Source organism: Brachyhypopomus gauderio, chromosome 12 (genome assembly GCF_052324685.1).
Source record: "Brachyhypopomus gauderio isolate BG-103 chromosome 12, BGAUD_0.2, whole genome shotgun sequence".
In the NCBI taxonomy this organism is placed as follows: Eukaryota; Metazoa; Chordata; class Actinopteri; order Gymnotiformes; family Hypopomidae; genus Brachyhypopomus; species Brachyhypopomus gauderio.
Window position 1 is genome coordinate 17,004,096 of NC_135222.1, and position 20,347 is coordinate 17,024,442.

The window sequence follows — 20,347 nt, forward strand, 5'->3', positions numbered from 1 at the left end:
GCTATAAAAGCTGCATGCTTTAGCTTTTATGTACAATAAATCATTCTTTACATATTTTAGCCAGTCTGAAATATCTAGTATTGTCTATTTTTTTACCACATACTGTATATATAAAACTCAACATTTTGTAGTTACCATAGATTACAGTTCAGTTTACAAAGGTTTCTTGTTAAATTATGTTCATGTGAAATGTCCAAAGACAGCTAAGTTGCACTTCTGTTTGTTCTAAATACAGGATTCTATGCCTGAAATCTGTAATGTTCTATGTGAGTCTGAATGCAAACACAGTTTTATGGAAACAGGTTTTCTTTTGTGTTTCATTTGCGTTTTCATACATGTGATGATACATTTCTGTACTGTGGATAATGAACAGATTCCCATATCTGTCATTCTTGCATCTCCAACATCACGAATGCCTTTTGTGCAACATTCCCATAACCTGCTCTGATCCTCACCTCTCATACTGATGTTTCCTAGCGTTAAAAAGACCAATGAACTCCGTGTCATGTGTCTGTTCATGTTCATCTTTTTAGAAACATGTAAACAAGAAGCACAATAAAGTGGCTTGTCAACACAACGTCAAATATTCAAATTAAACTGTTGTGTATTGTGGATCTCTGCATTTGTTTTTTAAAAAGGTGAAACATCACAAAGAACATCACAGAACATGCATGCATACATGTAACCCTACTGGCAGTCCAAGTGTTCATGGGTACTTGTTTGTCAAAATCAATTAAAATAGGTCAGCAATGAAATGATACTGTTACTGATTTAAAGTAAAAAGTACTGTTTAAGTGTAGCTGCACTGTTGCCTGAATGTGGTAATTAAAGAGGTCTTTTTTCTCTGGTGCAGTAATCTGATTAGAACCACAGAGCCTGTCTCATCCTCTGAGGATTTTGAGACAGATATTTGATTAAGCCAAGAGCGCATTTTAATCACCTGTGTTACTCACCAATTAAAACATTCTCACAAGCCTCGTAATTGCATTCTGGAATGAACATTCTGGAATGAACTTTGTTGAAGGGTGCAGGCACACTTTATCATCGTTAGAGGTTCGTTTAGGGGTAAAAAGTAAAAATGATATGACAATCAATTTACTTTTGCAACATTAAAAAGGTTGTAATCTATCCCTCATACTGTTGGATAAGCCTTTTATAGTATTTAAATTACACTCTGTTCATATTTATCTGTTTGCAGTGCAGTTACACAGGTCTCTTACCCAACAGTTCAGTCCCCAAATGTTGCTTAAAATGCAGGGTACTTGTAAAGTTCACTAAAATATCTTGTGTAATTGTATTTTTAATCTACAAAGCACTGGCAGTGTTTTTTATTTTCTCAAATGTCCAAAACATGTCACTGTATTCTTGTGATTTAAGATAAATAGCTGCTTTATTTTATGCTAATTAAAAAAATGTAATATCTACTTGTAAAGAGTCTCTGAAAAGCACCATATAAAAAATACACCACAACAATTATAATTATGATTATTATTAAAGGGGTCCAAATTGAAAAACATTGTGTAGCTGAAATAAAATAAAATGAAATTGCATTAATCCAACAGTTGCATCAGCATGGATTGTAACCTTATGGGCCATACCATCATGGGCTGTACCATGTTTATGTGTACAGTTCTTACTGTGTGTTTGTCAGTAATGATTGAACTGCATGTTTATGTACAGCAATTCCTGTACTGTGGGTTTGTGGCAAGTAATTACTGAACTGTATGTGTTGCACATTAATATGTATAGTAAACTAATACTGGTCTGCAGAGAAAACCAAAGTATATCTGATGGGCTAAACCCCTGTAAAGTAGATCTACCACAGGCTGTACTGTAGGTAGAACCATAGAAGTACAGGCTGTACTACAGTACTGCTGATATTCACTCAGTACTGCTGTTACAGTCCTTCACGCTGCACCTCTCACTACTGTTTGTGCTCATTTGTGTTTATGACTGGGTGAATGTGTTTAATAGTCTGTTTATGAATGAGTGAGTGTGTTTATTACTGTGTTTATGACTGGGTGACTGTGTTTATGACTGGGTGAATGTGTTTATGACTGGATGAATTTGTTTATGACCGTTTATGAATGAGTGAGTGTGTTTATGACTGGGCTAATGTGTTTATGAGTGTGTTTATGAATGACTGAGTGTTTGTGACTGGGTGAGTGTGTTTATGGATTTTTGAGTCATCTCTGAAGCAGATGGCTACCTGGAGCAAAACAGAGAAGGTGTTCTGATTACAAAAACGTTGGACGAATATTAAATCACGAGCATGTAGATTATGTACAGCTACGATTGTGTGTCCAAATCACAAATAACAAAATTCCCCTTGATTCATAAATCTGAAATTAATACACATTGGTTCACTTGACAAACATTTTTCATTCTAGGTAATACTGAATTTATGTTTACAGCATTTAGCTCATTGTGTTGTTTGGGTCACCATGGCAAAAATGCGTAAGCTAGTAAATTATGCTGGAGCCCTTGTGCTACTGATAGGGACAGAAAATCCACCCAGTATTATGTGTAAAACTGTGGGGTCGCTACGGTGATGCCACATTAACAGCTGTGGGCTGTGGGAGGAGCTCCTGTGCTCTCCTCCTCTCTGTCATTTGTTAAACTGCAATGCAGTACCAGGACTCACCCATGCCTGTCTCTACCTCCTCTTCTCTCCCTCCTTCTCTCACTCCCTCCCCTCCTCTCCCTCTCTCCTTTCCCTTCTCTCCCACCCTTTTCTCTTCCTCTCTTCATGTCTTTCTATCTCCCTTTCTCTTTGTCTCTCCCCATCTCTCTGCCTTTCTTTCCCTTCTTCCATCTCTCCTCTTTCACCCTTTCACTTTCCCTTTCTCCATCTAGCATTTCATCTCTCACTCACCCCTTTATTACTCTCCCCTCCTCATTCATCCTCCTCTCTGCAGTATCCTGTAGTAAACCCCCACGAGTGCTGCAGATAGGAGACTTGTTGTGACACCCCCTCCACCCCACTACCCTTCAGCGTGCTAGACTAGAGTACATTAAGCAGTGTTATAGCTCCCCCTAAAGGCAGGAAATGGCACACCAGCAAGCAGTATCCCAAAAATTAGCAATATTATTTAATGGACATTCCGTCCATTATTTTGCATAGTGAGGTCTGACATTAAAATTTGATTCTGATATATGAATTACACATGACAAAATTATAAATTTATAGTAATATATGCTCAATCAATTACACAAATGTATTAGGACAGTTATGGATCTGCAGAACCTGAAGACACCTTTTTTTTGTAAAGGTTTGTCAAAACAGTGAGCATTTGATATTTGTGAAATAACTGATGTCATAGAATCCAGCACGGGTGCTCTGATTGGTGGAGAGGCTGGGATCATCTGCTCTCACTTGCAGTGATAAATGCTGAGTGGACGCTCCATCTTCCAGCCCCACCCCCTTCCCCCCCTGAGGTCATGGCCTTCTTTTATCCCACAGGTTTGTTTTGTTCCGTCCTGGTTGAACCTTCCAGTGAGAGAGTTCTGCATTAGGATCATATGAGCGTTTCTGCAGGGACACGGAGGGTGTAACCTAACAAATGTGCGGGGTCAACTGGTAAGAACTGCATTCCTCTTTATCTTATAGAATGTGATGGACTTACTCATTTATCCAGTTATAAGGCAGTAGTGCAGATGGATAAGATAAACAGTTGTTTTAGATTCAGTTATGAGGGCCAGAAGTTGAATTGTTGATGCAAATTAGCACTGAATGCAATTTGAGTCATTGGAAAAATGCTTTTTGAGTTGCTAAAAAAAAATGTTGAGAACCTCAGTGTAATTTACAGAAAGACTTTAAGTTTGAAATTATTCATTATTAACTTTCACCATAGAATATTAGTCATTACTCCCACTCCGGAATCGTTACATTTGTTTTATCCTATATGTGAAAACATCACTTTGCCAACACATCTGTAAGGATTAGTGTTAGTAAAGAGGGCAGGGTTCCGAGAGCTCCTCTCCCACCCACCTTGTTTCAGGATATTACCGCTGGGAATACAGGTATGAGAGTCTTGAACTGGGCAGGACCCAATGCAAACAGTTGTGTTGTGACACTGTGGAGATGTAGAAGTTGGGAGGATGCTGGAGGCGAGTGGTGGGGTCACACCGACGTCTGACCACCTGCCCTCTGTTGCGCCTGTGTGGACGCAGCACTCGGGCTCCACGTCTGCTGGATATCCAACTGGATTTGTGCAGACGTACAAAAATACATGCCTACTTTTACAATCTAGGAGCAAATTAGATTGTCCTCGTTTAATCTGGCCAATCCCATGCCATCTTAGGAGATGTACAGTTTAAGAAGGAAACAACAGAGGAAACGCAAGGCCGCTAACAATGCAGCTGTGACTACGTTTCCCATCATGCCTGTGGGGACACAACAATGAGCACCTCTACAAAGTGCTGGATCCCTCTGCAACCAGCTGGCCTGGGCATCACCAGCACACACTGAACAATTGAAGGGTTTATTATTTCCACCATGCTCAGCACTGAACAGAATGTATTCAGTATATACAGAATATACGGTCAGGATGTATACAGTATATATATATATATATATATATATATATATATATATATATATAGTTAGTATGTGAACAGTATATACAGAATATAAATTTCAAGGAAAACCTTGCTGCACATTAGACTCCACATTACAATCACCGAGCACTGTAACGTAATATGACAGTAATAATGAAGCCGTCCTGAAGCGTGTTGGGCTGAGCTGAGCTTCTCTGTTAAAGGTTTCCCAAGGCCACGCTACTCAGAAGCTGGCTCACCAAGTCCAGGCCCAGACTGCTGGTGCTCCTGGCAGGTTTGAAGAGGCCTCAGGTCACACTCACGAAGCGGAAAAGGATGAAGCGTACCAAAGTTGTCAAGGCGACATAAGCGGAAAATAAAGAGGTAAATATAGAGGTAAGAGCTTGTATAGACAGACTAAGAGTCTGATAAAGATCATACTTTTAATGACAAATTTATAAGGTCCTTGACAAATCTGTAAGTCTGGGTGTGGCAAAACAACCCCCCACTCCACAGATACACACTGATGCACTGAACACAAGATATTAACTGATTGTCAACCAGTTAACAAAGGTCAGCTGTTCAGGTCCAGTGATGACTTAAACATCCACATATATTTCACACTGACGGTTTCTCATGGTCACTTCACAGTTTGCAATTGTGCATTCGGCCAAATGACTAAATCAGGGTGAATTTGTCAATGTAAAAAACATTGTTACAGTAGTATGTTTTTAAGATATGTTTGACACCGTGTGAGGAACGGTCCTGTCATTGCAGACCCTGCGGTCGGGACACACGTCACGCTGGCGTTTGGCCCGGAGTTGGCCTGCCTGCAGGAGAGATGGAGGGAGCCATGGAGGAGCCGTCACTCTGGAACTCCACAAACTACAAGTCCATACGTAATGGGAGGTGTCAGTCTGTTGTGAAACCAGAGAGCAGCACGAAGGATCAGACTGACGCTCACCTGACTAACGTTTGGACCCACTGTTACCATGCATATGGTATTTATGCGTGCCTCCTTTTAAAAAATATACGTTATGGTTTATGACATGGCACTGCGTGTGACTGGACCTTATTTTTTGGTGACAAATCCCTGGTTGAACAGAAGAGTTTTTCATCCTTTGTTTTCTGGTCAGTTTTTGATGACTACAAATTCAGGTGATTGTGTGGGTGGTTGGAACAGGAGAATGAGTGGATATTTCAGGGCTCTGTGGTGGATAGACTGTAGTGGGGGTTGTGATATAAAAGCTAAAGGCTACAGCAGACTGATTGCGCTGAGCTAATCAAAACAAATACAGATATTCTTTGTTATCCCGTTATCTCCCTGCCATAAATCCCACAACACATTTGACAGTGTTACAGTAAATACAAATACTGCACCAGCTGCTGGAACGTTTACTGTTAGAGGGAAGCAAGCCAGAAGACCCTGCGATGTGAAGAGTGTTCAAAGAAGAGAGTTCTCACTGAACAGAGTGCACACAGAAGAGTGTGCTCAGAGAAGAATGTGCTCACAGTAGAGTGAGATTGTTTTGATATGGGACATCAATCTTTTTTTTATTTTGGAGGTTGTCTTTTGTAGATATTGTCTTTTCTTTTCCCCCATAAACATCATGTATGCATGACACAAATTCAGTCAAGGAATCAAATATATATTTTCTCATTTCTTTATAGGTTTTACATAAATAATTTTTCAGCAAATAAACAAGACAAAGACTTTAAGATGTCCTGTTTGCCCTTTGTTAATAATCATGACATCTTCACCATAATGAAAAATATCTTCACCAATTATGAAAAATATCTTCAGTAATTCTAGAAATTAAACAAAACATTCATTTAACCATTTTCTCTTCATGAGTATTAATATATCGTTCCAGTGAATTTGTCTACTAAAAAGTAGAAACTGTAAATCCCAGACACGCACGTGTTAATTCTCATTACACATTTGCATAGCAAAGTTAAATTAATATTTACGTAATTTGCAACACATTTCTTACATTACAACTTAATTTAAAATGTAAGCACGTGCCAATTATCAGGCAAAAATCCTTACTACTATTATTATTATTCTTCTATTATAAGTTCTATTATATTATTATTATTATTTAGTATTTATTATGAGTATAAAAATTTGAAAGGAATTATAAGTTCATTTTAGTAAGAATTCAGTTTTTGGGTTTCCGTTCCATCAGTGAAGTGGTTATTGGGTTTATGCCATTATGGGTTTATGCCATTAGTGGCCATGTGGAAAACTGTGGAAAAGTTGTGGAAAAACTGCAAAATGCAGTTGGGCATGTTTGTCTCTCTCAGTGAAGGCGTTAGGGAAGTATGAAGAGCGAAGTGTGTATGTTACTGTGGAGGTGGAGCTAACTCCAGAATGAAAGCATGGAGGACCCTTACACTGCTGGTGGAGTTACTTTGCGGAGAACTTCTGCTGCATGAGTTTGTATTTTTGCAGCTCCTGCTCAGACACGGATGGCTGCAGCACGTCCAGAGCGTGACTGAAGTCCTCGGCACACAGGGTGAGCACGCCGTCCTCCGAGTCCAGACCTGGGTGAGGAAGGATGGGTGGAGAGAGAAAGAGAAACAGAAATGGAGAGAAATGGGGAGAGATTTTCAGTCAGAGAATTGCAGAGTGGAAAAGGAGCGAGTGAAGCAGGTCAGAGCCGTGCGGACGGTGTTCACGGCACCACCCGTGTGCTTCTCCCATGTGCTTCACCTCTTCACCTGTATCTAGCAGTCACTGAAACTGTCTATTGTACCAAAACCTTTGTAGAATTTCTCTTACAGAAACACTTTGAATTCATTAGTAATTCAGCCCTATTAAATGGACCTCGTATGCTGAATATCAATTATGAATCATAATGATCAATAATGAATAATAATTATCAATAATTAAATCAGCTACTTTACCTTCATTGATGCACAAAATCTTCCTCTTAATAGCAGCCATCATGGCATCGGAGCAGAGTGCGTACATGTCCGCACCCGTGAGTCGGACAGGACACCGCTCCACCACCTCCGAGAGACTGAGCCCGGTCTCCAACTTCATCCTGCCGTCAGATCCACGGTCACACACGCTCGACGCAGATTCACACGTGTTTTAAGACAGAGTTGAACACACTGCTTACTTTCTCACTATGGCCTTGAGAATCTGAAGCTGGGATTCTCTGTCTTCACTGATGCCAACGTGGACCAGCTTGTCAAACCTGTTGAGAAAAAACAAACGATAGCTCCAGTCATGGAGCAGCAAAAGATGGAGATGGACTGGCTCGAGATGACATCAGACGACATCATCAGACGACATCGTCCAGCAGCTTCACCTGCCAGGCCTGAGCAATGACTGGTCCAGTAAGTCTGGGCGGTTGGTGGCTCCGATCACGAAGACATCACCGGAACAATGCAGACCATCAAGCTCCGCCAACAGCTGGGACACCACCCTGCCGGGGTGGAGCAGACACAGCACCCCAGTCAGACTCACCTGGGTCCAAACTCACCTGGTTTACATTTCTCAATGTGTAACGGGACTGATGCAGACAATCTTCAAATTAAAACCATCAGCTCTTAGAGATTCCTCTAAAGCTGCTTTGTGAAACAGATGCTATGAAAAATGTGGCAAAAACGAATGTTGTGACGGTGTGCATGGAGTGTGCGCTGTATTCATGGAGTGTGCGCTGTTTCACTGAAGAACCCCCACCTGTCCATTACTCCCCCAGAGTCTCCACTGTGGCCTCGGTTGGGAGCCAGAGAGTCCAGTTCATCGAAGAAGACGATGCATGGAGCTGCTGCCCTAGCCTTGACAAACACTGAGACAAAAATGAGAGGGACTTCCTGATTCTGCTCAAATGTGGTGAGGAACCGAACCGTTCATGTCAGCAGTAAAGAGGCGTCTCGTACCCTCTCTGATGTTCTGTTCACTCTGGCCCACGTACATGTTAATGAGCTCAGGACCTTTCACACTGGAATCAAGACAAGCATCTCAGTCAAGTTTCTCTGAGGAGTTACAGAGGTGTCACTACAGTGATCTCAAACAGCTTGTGCTAATTCTGGATCTTTGACCAAGCCTGTGCTACCAGAGGGTTTATTTTTTTTATCTCATAAAGAGTTTGTTGTATAAATACAGCCAGCATGATAAATTTGTGGTGCTGTAAAACACAGATCAGGTGCAAACAACACCGTCCGGAAACACCTGCTCTCCGGAGGAAGACTGCCTTGTGGTCTACTCACCTGAGGAAGGTCATGGAGCACTCTGTAGCTACAGCTTTAGCCAGCAGTGTTTTCCCAGTGCCGGGGGGCCCGTAGAGCAGCAGACCAGAGCGACGTAGACCCACAGAGAGCAGCTCAGGATGCTCCAGAGGAAGCTGGATGGTGTCCAGGATCTCCTTCTTCACCTGCTGCAGACCCCCCACGTCCTGCCACCTCACTGATGGGATCTGCCAATCACAAGCGGCCAACCGTAAGCCCTGGGTGATTGATGGAGCCACAGTGGGCCCTGAACAAATGATGGGGCCACAGTGGACCATGAACGAATGATGGAAAAAGTCAAATTCATTGCCATTCACTTACTCGTTCATTACCAGAAGATTGTATAGCACTTCTCATGCACAACTGCAATTCAAAGTGCTTAATACTAAATTTTGAAATAGTTACTATAGTTTGACGAGAGTTAAATGAACACCTACAGTCTACGCAGAGGAATTAAACCTCATGGCTTTTTATTCTGAAGGTCTCACACTGTATGAAGCAGTAAAACTACCTCTGGGGCTCCGATGGCCTTGGAATGTGCCTTCTGCAGGGTGTCCAGTGCTGTGGTGAAGTCCGACGCTGTGATGGTCACCCCACACACACACATATCTTCCTCCTCCTGGACACTGGCTCCGTGGGGATAACTGCACAGCAAAGCAAACAGGCCAAAGCCAATCAGGCTGCATGGCTGCCTTCAGCAGGGCTCTTAGCACCTTAACTTTCAGAAGGTTAAACTTTCAGTACCTTCAGATTGTTTTGGTTTCTACAGACACTGATACAAATATATTAAGCCAAATGCCCAAGTGAATAAGTTGTTTTTGTGAAGTACTATGGCATGGGATGGGCTTTTTAGAGAATGGTTTGGGTTGAGGGCAAATGTTTGGGAGTTCTTCACTGATGAAGTCTGATGGATTTAACAACAAACTTTAATTGTTTATCGTAGACTTAAGGATACGGTGAGGAACCGATCGACTCACTATGTCATAAACAGACGCCGATGAGCTGCTTTTCCAGCACTGGTGAGTAATGCACAGAAATCTCCCAAGAGGAAACCCTACAAACACAACCAGACACGAAACCATGAGGAGGAACTTCTCACGCTGGCAAGGCTAAATGCAAAAAAGGCTAAATGCATACATCAACTTATGCGATTGAAACAGGTGAAGTAAACGGGGCTTCCTTACAGCTGTCTGTTTAGCTATTTTGGCTAGACTGACATCTTTTCCAAGAGGAAGGTCCACACTGAGGCTGGATAAGATGGCTGTTCTCTGCTCCTCTGAGTGACTCTCTATTGCCACCTGGTGCACAAAGGCTGGTACCACATTTGAGGACAACACCTGCTGGCCAGTAACAGATCCAACCACAATGACCCTGCAGCGGAAAGAAAATAAATCAATAAATCACCCAGTTAGCAGTGGGGATGTCTAGACAAAGGAAACAATATTCCTACATGGTTTTTACTTAACTGTTTGTGAAAAGTTTTAAACTAATGATTCATTCATTTAAAATAGTTCATTTGGATTTGGCTTCTGTTTATGTCTATATACACAATATTTGGTGGTTTACCTGGAGTGGATGTCAGCTATGAGCTGGTGCAGGGCAGACACAACCCTGGAGTCCATCTCAGCCCCATCCCGTCGCTGGCCCAATAACTGTAGGTTCCTTAGTAACAGCACACAAGGGTGATGCTGCTCAGCTCGATGGAAAACTGCTGCCATCTTTGACTCACAGGCAGCTGCAGTGTCTCCACAGAGGCTCACACAGTCCACCTATACAAACACCAGAGTCACAAACACAGTCCACCTATACAAACACCAGAGTCACAAACACCACAGTCCACCTATACAAACACCAGAGTCACAAACACAGTCCACCTATACAAACACCAGAGTCACAAACACAGTCCACCTATACAAACACCAGAGTCACAAACACAGTCCACCTATACAAACACCAGAGTCACAAACACCACAGTCCACCTATACAAACACCAGAGTCACAAACACAGTCCACCTATACAAACACCAGAGTCACAAACACAGTCCACCTGTACAAACACCAGAGTCACAAACACAGTCCACCTATACAAACACCAGAGTCACAAACACCACAGTCCACCTGTACAAACACCAGAGTCACAAACACAGTCCACCTATACAAACACCAGAGTCACAAACACCACAGTCCACCTGTACAAACACCAGAGTCACAAACACAGTCCACCTGTACAAACACCAGAGTCACAAACACAGTCCACCTATACAAACACCAGAGTTACAAGCACCACAGTCCACCTGTACAAACACCAGAGTCACAAACACCACAGTCCACCTGTACAAACACCAGAGTCACAAACACAGTCCACCTGTACAAACACCAGAGTCACAAACACAGTCCACCTGTACAAACACCAGAGTCACAAACACAGTCCACCTGTACAAACACCAGAGTCACAAACACAGTCCACCTATACAAACACCAGAGTCACAAACACAGTCCACCTATACAAACACCAGAGTCACAAACACAGTCCACCTGTACAAACACCAGAGTCACAAACACAGTCCACCTGTACAAACACACCAGAGTCACAAACACCACAGTCTGCCTGTACAAACACACCAGAGTCACAAACACAGTCCACCTATACAAACACCAGAGTCACAAACACAGTCCACCTGTACAAACACCAGAATCAAACACCACGGTCCGCCTGTACAAACACACCAGAGTCACAAACACCACAGTCCACCTGTACAAACACACCAGAGTCACAAAAACCACAGTCCACCTATACAAACACCAGAGTCACAAACACAGTCCACCTGTACAAACACACCAGAGTCACAAAAACCACAGTCCACCTGTACAAACACCAGAGTCACAAACACAGTCCACCTGTACAAACACCAGAGTCACAAACACCATAGACCGCCTGTACAAACACACCAGTCACAAACACCACAGTCCACCTCTACAAACACACCAGTCACAAACACCACAGTCCACCTGTCCAAACACACCAGAGTCACAAACACCACAGTTCACCTCTACAAACACACCAGAGAGAAATACCCCAACCCCCTTATACAATTTTGGGGAGTTAGAAACATGAAACAATCTACACATCAACCATCATGCCACATTACCACTGCACAAGACCATAATAAGTGAGCAGTGTTTTGATGGTTAAGGTGCAGACCTTGAGCAGATGGAGGTGTAACCTCTGACACGCGGCCCGCACCACCGTGACCTTTCCACTCCCACTGGGACCCATGAGCAGAACTGAACAGCCTCGCGTCAAAGGAGCACACCTTACAGACAAACAAAGCAGAATAATGAATTAGAAGGAATCATATATAATGATTTTTCATTTATAAATGTATACGCAGACAATTTATGTTGGGATTTTCTCAGAATATAACTACTCTGTGAAGTGGTTATAAGCTGACTTATCGGTGAGGTGGTTATAGGCTGACCTATCGGTGATGTAGGGCTGAATGATAGTGATGAGCTGCTCAACGGGGACTGAGAGCCCAGGAGGGCACAGACTGGTCCAGAAGGATGAGCCCACCTCTGACCATGGTGCCATGGTATTCGTCAAACCTCTCTGACAACAAAAACATTTTATTTATAAGTACTGAATTTACTTATAAATACAAATTAATGAAAAAATGTCCCAGTGCAGAATGTCCTATTTACGTTGGGGATATGTTAAACTGTTCTGAAATCACAGGTCATTTATCAATAGCACGCCTTCTGAGTGAACTACGAGACAGATTAACATAATCTCACTTCAGGTTGTCATGTTTAGTTTCGACCAGTATCACAGCTGCTTCATCAGAAGGTCCAGGCTCTTATTATTATAAGATTATTATTATTATTATTATTATTATTATTCAGCACTATTAAATTTAACAGTGAGCTGCCAGAGTGATTTTTTATGGTCTACCAAGATGTGCTATTGCTAAGAAAAAAAGGGTTGATCTTTGAGAGACACAACGATTTGGCTCTAACTTCTCAATTGAAGGCTTCTTCATTGGTGACCCACATCTAGAGTACATTTTAGAGTACGCTCCAGAAATATCATTAGCTTTGTTAGATTCTTATATAGCACCCCCCAATAACCACCAGTTAAACACCAGTATTCAAAACCTTAATCACCTTGTCTAATTTCAAACACATATGGGTATTGAGCTTTCTTTACATTTGTTTGTATGTATCCCTCATCACATTATTGCTCAAACAGTTCAAACTGTGCCCCCTTGAGTGCTGAACTCCTGAACTACCCCGCAGCATATAATTCAGTTCTTCAGTGTCTCTCACACTCACCAGATATAAAGAGGTGTGGTCCGTGTCCGCCAGATATGACGCCACCTCATCCTCCTCCTCCTCACTAAACTCTCTCACCTGCTTCACTTTGAAATACAAGACAGGCCACCTGCAGAGAAAAGGCAGCAGCCCAGACGAATGCTGAATGACTTCAGTGGTTTATACCTGCCATGTGATGTGTGAATTTGCTTCTACAGTACATACAAAAAAAAAAACACCATCAAATGAAACAGAACAACTCCACGTGTCTGCCACTCACAGACCTACCTTGTCATTTCATCTGGGCTGATCTGCAGAAGCTCAGGATGGCCTTGTGCTGGGATGCCCAATATGTATCCCTGTTGGACAAGTCTATACAACAAATGAACACATCTTATTTTAAGCTGCATAGCAGTCTACATACAAATACACTCAATTCAGCACAAAGAGTGAAATAGAAGTCTTCAAACCTCGGTGTGCTAAAGTGCTTAAAGAGAATGTTGTCAAAGGGTCCATGGGAGATGTAGTCTGGAGATCTGACAACTTCAACGTGTAGTTCTTTGGCATATGAAGGTGCAGCAGAACAGCATGCACTAGCAGACAGTCTTAGTCCCGTCTGTAATGGTGTCTTGTTCCATCTCTGCAGACATCAGTTTTACAGTTTAGGTTAATTCATTAGTCACACACGTACTGCTCCATACATCTAGACCTTCGAATATTTAAAAAAATAATTCACCTTTATTCTGATATCCTTACCACCAACAGGTGTTGGTTCTCCATTAGACAAGTTGAACCAGTGCACAGACGAGATGAAACCAACATTATCACCGACATCCATGTCAGAAAATCTATCCACGTCTAACACCATGATTTTCGCAAGGCGAATATCCGCTCGGGCCTTAGATGTCACCTTGGAGGTACTTTCATGTCCCGCAGTAATGGGACTTTGAGCTAGTTCTGTCCTTGAAGACTTTTTAGCCTTCCCTACAAAAGCAGCCAAGGTGGAGATCACCCATTCCCCACTGAACAGCCCCAGCTTCAGCAGCAAGCTCTTGCTGACAAACACGGTGCTGTCTATGTCCACCTCAGCATCTTGTCCTGCTCTCAAACCAAATTTGACCTGCCTGTGAAGCTTGGCAAAATCAACAACTCTCACATCTAGCCTGCACTCAAGTGCCTGAAGAAATCCTGTGAATCCAGAGTTGGCCAGTAGTTTATTGTTGAACAAGGAATTGCTGGAACTGAGGCTGTTTGCATAGTGGGCAAAATCTGAGACGAACAATGACATATTTGAAGATCTGTTAATGGCACACTCCTGCGCACCATGGCTTTGCCAAAGATCTCTGGAGTCGGAGACCACAACGCTAGTGTCTATAGTAATTATTCCCTGGGTGACAGGTGTACACTCCAATACGACTAAATCGGACAGGTACTGATACACCTGTGCGGTGTCGTCACCAAGCAGAGGGTGATACGGCAGCAGCAGCATGTCGCCTTGCCTCGCCAACAGCGTCCGCCTATGACACGACGCCAGTATAAGCAGAACACTGGAGAAGTGATCCGAGGATGCCCATTTAAAACTCTGTTTTGTGCGTGCGCCGATGACAATCTTGCTCAGCGGCAGAGGCTGCAGGAGACGTGCGGTTCCTCCTGTATCTTCCTGGACATCGTAGTATCGCAGGAACGTGTTGCTCACGTACAGCCCGAGTGTGTCAGTGTTTACACCCGCTGCACACCCGGCGATCTCCTCCTCGTTGGCGACGTGTGCACAAACCAAAGCGCCCGCTTTTGTAGGCGTCTTGGTTCCCACACAGGACAATAGCAACGCGTATGTGATTTCACTGCAATCTGAGAAGATCCGAGTGAACTGCAACTTGTTGACAGCTACGTGTAAAGGGTTTAAATGCGCTGGAAATTGTTCAAGTAAGAACACTCTCGTGCGTACCGCCATGTTGAAGGTTTGCGCATGCGCTTTACTAGCCGTCCCTCTCAACCCCAAGAAACCCCAGGATACACCAATACATCCGACAACGAAGAGCACATATCAAGACCATACACAAAAATGAACGTAAATGAACGTGCTCATCGCAAACAAAATGACGGAAACGGATTGAAGACAACGACGCAGGAGGAAAAGACACAAACACACTGCTAGAAATATTTAGAGAGTCAGCAAATACCAGCAGAAATATTAAGCACCGCAGCCCTGGAGATACATTATATACATTTTATTATACACTAATTATACCCATCTGCTTCATTAGAACATTAAACATATTATGGGAGTATGATGCATTGTGCCGTATGTTATGGGACTATGATGTATTGTCCTGTATGTTCCCATATGTCATTCTGTTTTTGAAGACCATTCTCAGTCCAGCAGTGATACAGATGCTCAGTCACACTCTTAATCTTGTCTCATAAATGTTGATGCTTGTAACATCTGTAACCATAACACTAGTATGTCAGTGTGTTAGTGTTAGAGTTAGCATAACACCAGTATGTGTTGAGGCTGTGGTAAGAATCGTCCACTACACAAATAATACTGTCACCACTCATCCTGAAGGCAGAAGAAAACACCAGTGATGAAAGTTACTAAAGATTTAGACATGCCATCACATGTCACTAGGTTACAAAACTGTATACGTGAGCAGCAAGGGTCTGTTTTGTTTTATTTCAGAATCACAATTTGTCTCTTATGGTTTTAAAAATAAATGATTCGCACTATTTCTGAATATGTGGATTTTTTAAAGTTATGTAACTTCTTATTTTTTGTTAATCTCTTCTAACATGACTACACAAAAATAAGATGCACTTTTATTTTGACAGAAAAGAAGCGCTATGGTTGTGTTCCTGGAATCCGTTTAGTTGAGCATGTGACTGATCACGTGACTCGTTTGCTAGCACAGTTGCAGAAAAATAGCTAGTAGCGTTATAGTAAATAACCGTCGTTGATGTGGTTTGCCGAGGATAATATATAAGAAAGCAGCGATGTTGTTGGTTTTGTCTGACGAGCACAAGGAGCATTTGGGATTTTTATCTGAAGTGGACCCAGTGGGTAAGTAGTTCAGTCCGGAAGGTGTTGGGGAGGTAGTTTTGGTTTTGCTGGGTTGCTGTTCTCATCTTCACAGCTCACCTGTGCTCACCTGTGCTCACCTGTGTGGATGAACTGCTGCAGACTAAACACCACAGTGTTAATGTTTACAGTTGTAGGAGAATTCGGGAGAATTGCTGTGGAGTTCTTAAAAAAGGGATCAAACTCAAAGATCTACGAGGGGGCAGCGAGTAAGTAACTGTGCAACTGTTATTATTTTAGTGGAGTGAAATGTTCTTTGTAGCTGATGTTGTGTGAATTCTGCTCCAGGGAAGCTCAATGTCCCAACACAGAGTGTCCAGTATGGAGTTGAGGGCCTGATGTATCTTCTTACAGAGAGTTCAAAGCTTATGGTGAGAAACTCATTTCATCTTTAACCATTTATTGAATTGCCCAACAATTTGTGCTGCAGTTTGTCTTTCCAACTTTTAATTGCATGTCTCCACAGATATCCGAGGTGGACTTTCAGGACTCTGTGTTGGTGTTGGGTTTTTCCGAGGAGCTAAACACGCTCCTTTTACAGCTGTATTTGGAAAACAGAGTGGAGCTACGCCACATTCAGAGTGAGCTTGGTCCGTCTTTGCCCTGCTACCACAACCTTGAGTGGCGCTTTGATGTGCAGGTACTTTGTCTTTTTCCACCGCTACTGACTCAATTTTGATAAAAAGCTATAAATGTACAGCAAGCAGCATTTTGTCAGTTATAGTATCAAAAATATCAGCAGAGCTCAGAGCCTGCGATGTCATGAGAGTTCATGTCTTAATGAATTGCTATGAAATCTGTATGCTGACTTCTCTCAAATATGATGTTTAATGGTGGTGTGTATTTTTCGCCCGGTCATGACCATGCTTGTGTGTGTGTGTGTGTGTGTGTGTGTGTGTGTGTGTGTGTGTGTGTGTGTGTGTGTGTGTGTGTGTGTGTGTTTTTGCACGTCTTTGAATGTGTTTGAATGTTTTCACAGCTGGCCAGCAGGACTCTTAGACAGCAGGTGAAACCCACCGTCACCTTCAAGCTTCATCTGGAGAGGGGAGGGGTGCGGTCTGCGCGTGTCCTGCAGACAGACCCTGCCACACTGCTGCATCTCATCCAGGAGCTGGAGCGAGCGCTCGCCGAAGTCAAGAGCAACCACTGCCGCCGAATCCTTCGCAACATAAAATAGCATCGTGCAGTAGCACTAAAGTGACCACTAGGTGGTGCAGATATTTACATACAACTCTGTCTAGAGCGTTTTAAAGAAGGAGCATTGGTGTAAGATGTAGTGCCATCCAACAGTGAGGTTGCAAATTGCAACCAACTTGTTCCGTATTGTGGGACCATTTTGTATTGAGTGTTAGTTTGCTGCTTTGCATGCTAATGCAATTTAGTGTAAGTGAAGTAATCGTAAAGGCTCTTTTATACTCTGTTTGATAATGGTATAATTTCTTTTTTCCTCTAGGCATTTTGCCTGTTTGTTAGATGGTATAAGCAATCCCATTTGCAGAATAAAAACCTGTCTAGATTACCCTGTGATGCTGTGGATGTTCGAGACTTGAGCTCTAAAGCTTTAACTTTCTTAGCTGATCTAGAAAACATCACCAGGGTGTTTTGGTGCATAAATGTACAAATTACATCCCTGGTAGCAATTGAGTATGTTTCAACACTGAGAGTTGATACTGATGCTCATGACCATGTTGTAACTGAAGCAACATACTACATATATACTAGTATGCTAGTGAATTGACTCGTCAAGGCTAGAGTGACGCACACTCTGAAAACATTTGTCCTTCATCACAGATGTGCCTCTGGGAAAGGCCTCCAGTGCTGTTCCTTGTTCTTTGACAGTGGTGATCCACATCTGCGTTTTCTTGTGCTGAATAATAATGATCCTTAATTTTTCTGATTTTGGATTCTCAACAAAATGGTGCAGCAACTGCTGATTACGTTTGCTGTAGTGCCACCAGATTCAAACTAAACCTTTCAGTGTAAAGACAGGAAAGGTGCTGTAGAGTCAGGGTTCATATTCTGTACTACAACAGCTCTGGTGAGTGAGCACCTGCAGATACATATGAAGGGCACGTTTTAAGCTAAAGAAGTAGTTAGAAGAGACTGATTATACGCTAATGAAAACATGGTTTTGTGTACTGTATTCCATTACTGCTAATAGATACTCTAAATCTTACACACTGCGCCTTTAAGGATGTTACTACTCTTGCGTTGCTCATGAACTGATGAACTGAGTCAGCTGAGTTGGAAAAATATCACTTTAAATGTGGAGAGCAGGATCCTCTGGGAACAGATGTGAGAAATGCTCACACAGGGTGTGTTTGTAAATCTGTGTGCCAGACTTTAGTGCTCATAGATGAGATGAGATGGACAGAGGAATCAGTATTGTGATGGAGGAAGGAACAGAATTATTCTTGTATTATCAGCCTAGATCAGTGTGTAAGCTTTTTTTAATATTGTATTTTACATTTTCACATACACATTTGGTGTCACAGTCCATGACACAACAGTTTTTGGTAGTCTGATTGTTTCATAAATGTATTCTCACTGTGTAAATGAGTTGTTTATACTAATTATTTGCCTATTTTGTACATTCTTATATATGTGAAAGCATATCTTGGGGAAAATATTTTAGTTAACATTAGAGGAATGTGTCTAGGACAGAGAATTTGCTGCTTCCAGTAGATGCTAATGCTAATCCTGCCTCACAGTGACACCCAGGTTGGCACCCTGGATGACTAGGGTGCTGATTGGGTCGCACCCTGGATGACTAGGGTACTGATTGGGTCGCACCCTGGATGACTAGGGTGCTGATTGGTGGTCAGAGCGAATGACCCAGCTGTTTGCATTCTTAGTTTACCTGGGTAAACGGCAGTGTCTCTGTCTCATGTTACTATTAAACATGTCTTCAATGCTTAAATTGTGTAAATACGCATTAACATGCCTTTGTACTTTATAGACATTGCATCATTAACAGACCTTCATTATTAAAACCAACTATGAAATTAATGAGGCATTTATAATGGTGTAACCTCCTTAATTTAAATGCTATTAACAATTTATAAATAATGATAATACACAGAGTTAAAATTCTAAAGTTTAAATGTTGGTGATGGGGGTCCATGTCATTGTGTCTGACTCCCTCATCACTGCGTTTACTATAGTATGTGGTCTTGAACAGGGAGATGGGCTGGAGGAGGAGTCGTCTGTAAAGAAAAAGAGAGTAAAGAGGCTGGTTCTCCTCAGAGGAGAGAGTAAAGTGGCTGGTTCTCCTCAGAGAACATTTACATTTACAATGCCCTTGGTATAGGCCTTCTTCACAGTATGGACTTTGTGGTCCAAAGGTGAGCTGGCAGGGGTGGTGGTGCGGGTGAGGAGCCTGGTGGTGTTGTGGGCTTAATTCCATGGGAAATGCAGGTTGTGCCTGCTTGATAACCCCCTTGAAAAGCATGTGAGGGTTCGGGTTCTCTGAGGGCACTGGGAGTGAAGGGACCCATGTGAAACCCTAATGGTCCGGCGCAGGATACCTGACCTCTTCCTGTTAATACTTGTATTACTGTGGAGATCCAGCAGCAACTCAATCTAGCTCAAACCAGTGCAGTGTTCACGTGTCAGAATGGCCTTCAGCCACAGAAATCACAAATGTAGGTGAAAGATTACGTTTCATAGTGTACAGTGGAGGAAATAAGTATTTGATCCCCCAATGATTATGAAATTTTGTACTAAGTAAAACTTTTAAAATGATTAAACAGACTATGACTTTTATGGAAAGATGCAATATCAAAAAGATAATCTAGAAAATCAGGCAAGAACTACACGGGAGGAGGTGGGAAATGATCTCAAGGCAGCTGGGACCACAGACTCCAAAAAAACCCATTGGTAATACAACGAGACCTAATGGTTTAAAATTCTGCAGTGCATGCAAGGTTCCTCTGCTCAAGAAGGCTAACGTCCAGGCCCGCCTCAAGTTTGCCAATGAACATATTAATGACTCCGAGAGAGACTGGGAGAAGGTGCTGTGGTCAGATGAGACCAAAATTGAGCTCTTTGGCCTCAACTCGACATGTTTGGAGGAAGAAAAATACAGAATATGACCCTAAGAACACCATCCCCCCTGTCAAGCATGGTGGTGGAAGTAATATGTTTTGGAGGTGTTTTTCTTCTAAGAGCACAGGCCAA

At 42.4% G+C, this 20,347-nt stretch overlaps 2 protein-coding genes and 1 long non-coding RNA gene across 6 annotated transcripts; 2 read left to right on the plus strand and 1 right to left on the minus strand.

Annotated features, from left to right (window-relative positions):
* The first annotated feature begins 3,479 nt into the window (after positions 1-3,479).
* Positions 3,480-6,176, plus strand: LOC143527952 (uncharacterized). The gene is made up of 3 exons (XR_013134316.1): positions 3,480-3,580; positions 4,764-4,923; positions 5,317-6,176. It is a non-coding gene; the product is annotated as an uncharacterized LOC143527952 (long non-coding RNA).
* Positions 4,165-15,077, minus strand: pex6 (peroxisomal biogenesis factor 6). Of its 4 annotated transcripts, none has more exons than XM_077023351.1 (18): positions 13,829-15,077; positions 13,563-13,732; positions 13,381-13,464; positions 13,114-13,222; positions 12,261-12,391; positions 11,984-12,095; positions 10,348-10,550; positions 9,966-10,152; positions 9,759-9,835; positions 9,293-9,425; positions 8,764-8,969; positions 8,434-8,495; positions 8,234-8,342; positions 7,860-7,976; positions 7,668-7,745; positions 7,450-7,589; positions 6,937-7,086; positions 4,165-4,204 (listed from the first exon to the last, which is right to left on the minus strand). In XM_077023351.1, exons 1-17 carry the CDS (start codon positions 15,041-15,043, stop codon positions 6,950-6,952), a joined length of 3,270 nt encoding a protein of 1,089 aa, XP_076879466.1. In that variant the 5' UTR covers positions 15,044-15,077; the 3' UTR covers positions 4,165-4,204; positions 6,937-6,949. The 4 variants fall into 4 exon arrangements, with proteins under 4 accessions (XP_076879466.1, XP_076879468.1, XP_076879467.1 ...); XM_077023353.1 differs by lacking the exon at positions 4,165-4,204 and adding an exon at positions 5,033-5,456; XM_077023352.1 differs by lacking the exon at positions 4,165-4,204 and adding an exon at positions 5,496-6,348.
* Positions 15,078-15,960: 883 nt separating this feature from the next.
* Positions 15,961-19,177, plus strand: commd2 (COMM domain containing 2). Its single transcript, XM_077023354.1, has 5 exons — positions 15,961-16,150; positions 16,300-16,377; positions 16,457-16,539; positions 16,635-16,808; positions 17,148-19,177. Exons 1-5 carry the CDS (start codon positions 16,084-16,086, stop codon positions 17,343-17,345), a joined length of 600 nt encoding a protein of 199 aa, XP_076879469.1. The 5' UTR covers positions 15,961-16,083; the 3' UTR covers positions 17,346-19,177.
* The last annotated feature ends 1,170 nt before the right edge of the window (positions 19,178-20,347 follow it).